The 5065-nt window shown below is 53.2% G+C and overlaps 1 protein-coding gene across 1 annotated transcript; it reads right to left on the reverse strand.

The window, feature by feature from the left end:
* Window positions 1-333: 333 nt before the first annotated feature.
* LOC103777785 (probable E3 ubiquitin-protein ligase HECTD4) lies at window positions 334-4422 on the reverse strand (the record flags this gene model as incomplete). The annotated part of the gene is made up of 6 exons (XM_008945350.1): window positions 334-525; window positions 1082-1284; window positions 2065-2260; window positions 2670-2836; window positions 3220-3441; window positions 4319-4422. Coding segments are annotated over 6 exons (1084 nt in total), but the record flags the coding sequence as incomplete, so codon positions are not given.
* Window positions 4423-5065: the final 643 nt, after the last annotated feature.

Raw genomic sequence — 5065 nt, forward strand, 5'->3', positions numbered from 1 at the left:
TCCCTCCTGTGGTCTTCACGTGGGTCATAGTCTAAATTACAAAATTAGAAATGTACATGTTGAAAGGTTTTTCAAAATTAAATTATACACAAACTGGTCTTTTACTAAACTATCCTACAAATATTCCACAAACAAGGCAGCAAAATGAACCAGTCCACCACAAAGTCTACGAATACAAAATGTTAAGTCTTCCAGTAATTATCGTAACGAGGAACCAAAGTTTGGGAAATAAATGAACCTCCTGCTGGTCACGCGGCGTCACGGGAGGTATCCGGGTGCGAATCGAGGGGTTCCCCACGCCAGCAGAGTCACAACAGCACTGGACAGAGTCACCTGGGGAGGGGGGGGGGGGGGCCCCCCCAGCCGCTGAGCGGGTCCTCCCGGTAGTGGATGGCGTAGCGGAGCTTCTCCAGCATGGTGTCCAGCGAGGAGTACTGAGGGAGCTTCACCATGAACATGCACGTCTCCACGCGGATGTACCGCGAGTCCGGGGAGCCTGTGAGGGAGGGGAGCACCACAGGGGGTTGGAATGTGCCCCATGCTGCTCACCTCCATCTCACAAGCACCCTGTGCCCACCCACTGAGAACCGTGGAATTGTTCTGGTTGGAAGAGACCTTTCACATCATCAGTCCAACCATCCCCCAGCACTGCCAGGTCCCCACTGCCCCGTGTCCCTCACACCACATCTCCACAGCTTGGAAACCCCTCCAGGGGTGGGGACTCCACCACTGCCCTGGGTAACCCTTTCACAGGAGAAATTGTTCCTCAGCTCCAACCTCAACCCCCCCTGGTGCAACTTCAGGCCCTTTGCTCTCATCCTGTCCCTTGTTCCTTGGGAGAAGAGCCTGACTCCCACCCGCCTCCAACCTCCTGTCGAGGAGCTGTGGAGAGCCAGAAGTATTAAAATTATAAAACCAAAATATAATCCTGCCTGTTGCGCTGTTGTGTCTCCTGAACCCTAAACGCTGCTCTGCCTCTGCAGCTCTTATCTACAGCCACCACCACCTGCCCCTCTCACTCCTCCTGCCCTCGATACACAGGGAAAGGAAGCAGGGGCAGGAAGCCAGAGCCGCGGCCTCCGCGATCTTCATGGGGTAGGGCGGCACGTGGGCGGTGTCGGGGCCCCCGTCTTTGCAGGGGCAGGTGAAGGGGATTCGCTCCTGGTTGCAGGCAAACTTGATGAACTTGCAGAGCTCCTCCTGAGTGAACATCTCCAGGGCGCTCCAGAAGAACTCGATGTGCTGGTCGGTCTCCATCAGGCCCACCTGGTACATGGTGTGTGCCTAGGAGCAGAGATGGCGCCTTGGGCACTGCTGCCCCCCGCCCCTCCACACCCACCTCCCCACTGCTGCCTCAGGAGGCCTGAGGGGGGTAATGACAGTGCCCTCCCAAGTTCTGCCACCTCTCCAAAGGAACTGGGACACCCAGCCACGCTGAAGGTACAGCTGGTTTGTGTTTTTTCAGCCCAGCAGCTCCTGCAGGAGGCTGGTGTGAGCGGGTCCTGCTCTGTGGGACAGGCAAGCACACAACACCAGCAGCCAGGGCTGGGAGTGTCCTCCAGCTTCTGACACAACAGAACAGTCCCTTTGCTGGGATCAGTCTTAGGGTAACAACATGGATGTATTTAGGGGCAGAAGTTGTCTGCTACAGATTAATGTTACATTTTTGGGAGCTCTTTGCCATTCAAAATAAGGGCAATGGCTCCCTCAGTCTCTAGCTCAAGCAGCAAATGTAGAACAAACCCCATATGGAGCTGGATTTAAAATCGGATTAAAATGGATCATTTAAATCTATCAAATGGAGATTAATTTGACTCTAAAAAATAAATTCTTCCCCCCCCCCAAGAACAAGCCTCACTCCCATTATTTCCTGAATCCAATAAAAGCTTTAAAAACTTCCCTGGGGGCAAATGGGGTGTTCAAGTACAGGCCAGTGCCCCACAAGGACCCTCCTGGCTCTGTCACGAGCAGAAGGTTCTCCCCCAACACCCTCCAGGTGGGAGGGTCCTCCCCACTACGTGTCCTACAGGTAAGTCTGGCCCAAGCAGCCGCAGTTCTCCACACCTTGAGGAACTCCAGGTTGATGTAGGGAAGGCCACACGTCCTCAGCTCCATCTCCAGCGGGGTCAGCGTGGTCAGGAGCTGCAGGGGGATGATGGAGCCGAGCCCGGCGCGCACGGCGGTCATGCACTCTGGGCTCTGCAGCTCCCGCATCCTCAGGCTCCTGATGGCTGCTGCATACACGTCCTTGTTCTCCCACCTGGGAGGGAAGAGGCTCAGGACAAACCCGGGGAGGGCAGAGGAACCTCCTGCCCCACCCCAGCCCGGGACAACAGGGGGGTTTAGGGGAGATTGTGTTTGAACAGTCAGGAGCGAGCATTCCGCTGTCTGCACCCTGACACTTCCAAGCTCCATCCCACTCTCCCCAGCCTCCTCCTCTCATGCTCACCCACTTCCCATGAGCCCCCCAGCTGGGGGTGTTAATGAACCCTGCAACTCCTTGATGAGCTCTGTGCTGGAAATCCCAACTTCCTGCCAGCACTTGTAAAGCTTCCCCAAATCGTTCCAGCCTTCAGCGTGTTACAAAAGCATCTCTGGAGAGCATCCTGGAAAGCTGCCCCTGAAAAGCTCCTTTCCCACCTAACCCTGCCACGGTGGCTGTTACTTACCCCACTGGAACGTGCCTGCCTCTGGGACAGAGCTCCACTTCCTCCCCTGTCATGGTCAGGTAGGTGAACTTGCAGCATGGCTTGTTGGGACAGTCAGGGCTCTCTGTTGCTAGGTGCTGAGAAGCGATTTCTGCACACAGAGCTTCCAGTTCTGTCTCGTCATTGATCTGCCACAAAACACAGCCCAGCAACTGACCCCCAGCACGGGCACCACGCTGCTCTCCTGACCCCCTGTGGTGCCACCACAGCCACGGAGTGAGCTCCTTCCACCCTCTGGAGACACCACAGCAGAACCCAGCAACTGCTCTGCCCAGTTATTTTCTGCTTTAGTGCTGCCAACTTCCAGTGAACATTTAAGGGGCCTTAATTCCACTGTGTCTGGCAGCAGAGGAGACTGAGCAGCTTTCCCAAGCTGTCAGGATGTAAAATCCTGCAGCCAAGATGAGTCAAAACACTTCATGGCAGGCAGTGAAGGTAACTGCTGCTCAACAAGGTGCTTGTGGGGGAAACCCTGAGAAAAAGGAGGGGAAAGACCAGAAAAGTGACTCACGTTTTCAAACTTTTTGACGTAGTTGTAGGTGAGGATGTCAGCTTCCTGGAGATCCACGTCAGGATCCAGGGGCTCCCCCACCAGGGTCTTCCAGAAGGAGGGCAGCAGGTCAAGGGGCAGGGGGACGTCTGCTCGGATGGCAATGCCCAAGAGCTGCCCGAAGAAGTGGAAGAGCTGCTCCTCGGCGTAGGTGATGGGGCTGGGTGTCAGGATGTACTTCCCCTTCAGGAACCAACACAACACAGCACAGGCTGGCTTTAGCAATGGAAGCTAAACCCTGCAGCTCCACGAGTCCCCAGCCTGGTGAAAAACCACATCTGAACACACAGAGTCCTGTTGCAGCTGCTGCAGGAGGTTGTGCCCAAGCGTGGCACGGAGCTGGTATAGATTGTGGTGATATTATGTCACCCTGTCCTGTCACTTGGTGATAAAAGCAACACCATAAAGCTGGTTTCCTCAGAGCCCTGCTAACCAGCACTCACAGGACTTCCCTGCACTGCTATTGGCAGGTCTGTGTCCCTCTCACTCAGTGGTGGGATGTTTCTGAAATACAGGCTGGGTGTGCAGTGTAGCTGCTCTGTGGGAAATGAGCTGTTCTCCTACCTTCTGACTACTCCCAGGAAGGAGCTACACCCCAACTCCTGCACATTCTTTGGGCCTTAAGCTTTATCTTGTTTCTATAATGCATCTACTGCACACAACAGGACACTGAAGATGCATTCAATAGAGGTAGTGGTTTATTCTACTAGCAATGTGACTGACTTTAAGAGAGTAACACCAGCAGAACACTTCTCTAGTCAAAAATATTCACTGTCTGCATCAGACAGGTGAACCAGATTCACTCCTAGGTGAATTCTGATCAGGAGTTTTAATTCTTGCTGCATTTTGCAGTTTTGCCTATTTGGCTACTTCTTCAAGCCCCTCCAGTGGCATGTGAAGTGCTAGAGGGGATCCACCTACAGCCATTTCCAGTTCCACCAGGCACATGAGGCCCATCTGGTGAGGTGTGCTAGCAAGGGCTGTTGATCTGTACTGCTCATGGACCATGCTCCTGCTCACCCAGGTGCATTCAGAGAGAGAAAGCACTGAGATATCACACCTTATTCTTGTTGACTGCTGAGCTGGGGCACAACAGGAGGAGGGAGAGTGAGGAGCTCTGCAGCTCTTTACAGACTTGCCAGAGGAAGTGACGGAAAGATCCACCTGGAAAAGAGAAGGGCAAAATCAGAGGCCTCCTGTTCCCACTGCCTTTTAACCCAAAATCTGCTGTTCCCCTCAAAATCCCATCTCAAGCCTTAGAGAACACACTTAACCTCTCTGACTGCACAGACACGTGGGTTCAACCAGGGTGGGCAGGTGCCAGCTATGCCAGCTCACTACACATAGATTTGCATGTGGAAAGAGCTTCATTCCATGCCAAAAATACTCAGTGCATTGCTTCCTGCGGAGCCCTGAAGTGCTGCTTTGTCTCCCAGCACTCTGGGTAAGAGCAGCACAAACATTTGTTCCACCAGTTGGCCTGCAAAGGGAATTTGTTGTTTGATTAGAAGATGAATGGTGCTGTCTTCTTAACAAGGGAGCTTCTCCACAGCTAAAGCAGTGAGGTGATGCATCAGAAATCACTGCAGATGCTGAGACATAACATTTATCTCTCCAGAGATGCTGTCAATAACTACCACAGGCTTTCAAAAGGAAATAATCTCCCTTGAGAGAAGTCATTGAGGAGCCCTTTGTTAGGTGCACACTGATCAGAATTTGCCTTTACACCATTTAGCAGATGACACCAGTTGCTAACACAAGAAGTGCAATTGGGGCTTTTCTTCTCTAACTCCAAACACCCCTCCTG

Source organism: Merops nubicus, unplaced genomic scaffold (genome assembly GCF_000691845.1).
Source record: "Merops nubicus isolate BGI_N331 unplaced genomic scaffold, ASM69184v1 scaffold34438, whole genome shotgun sequence".
Taxonomy (NCBI): Eukaryota; Metazoa; Chordata; class Aves; order Coraciiformes; family Meropidae; genus Merops; species Merops nubicus.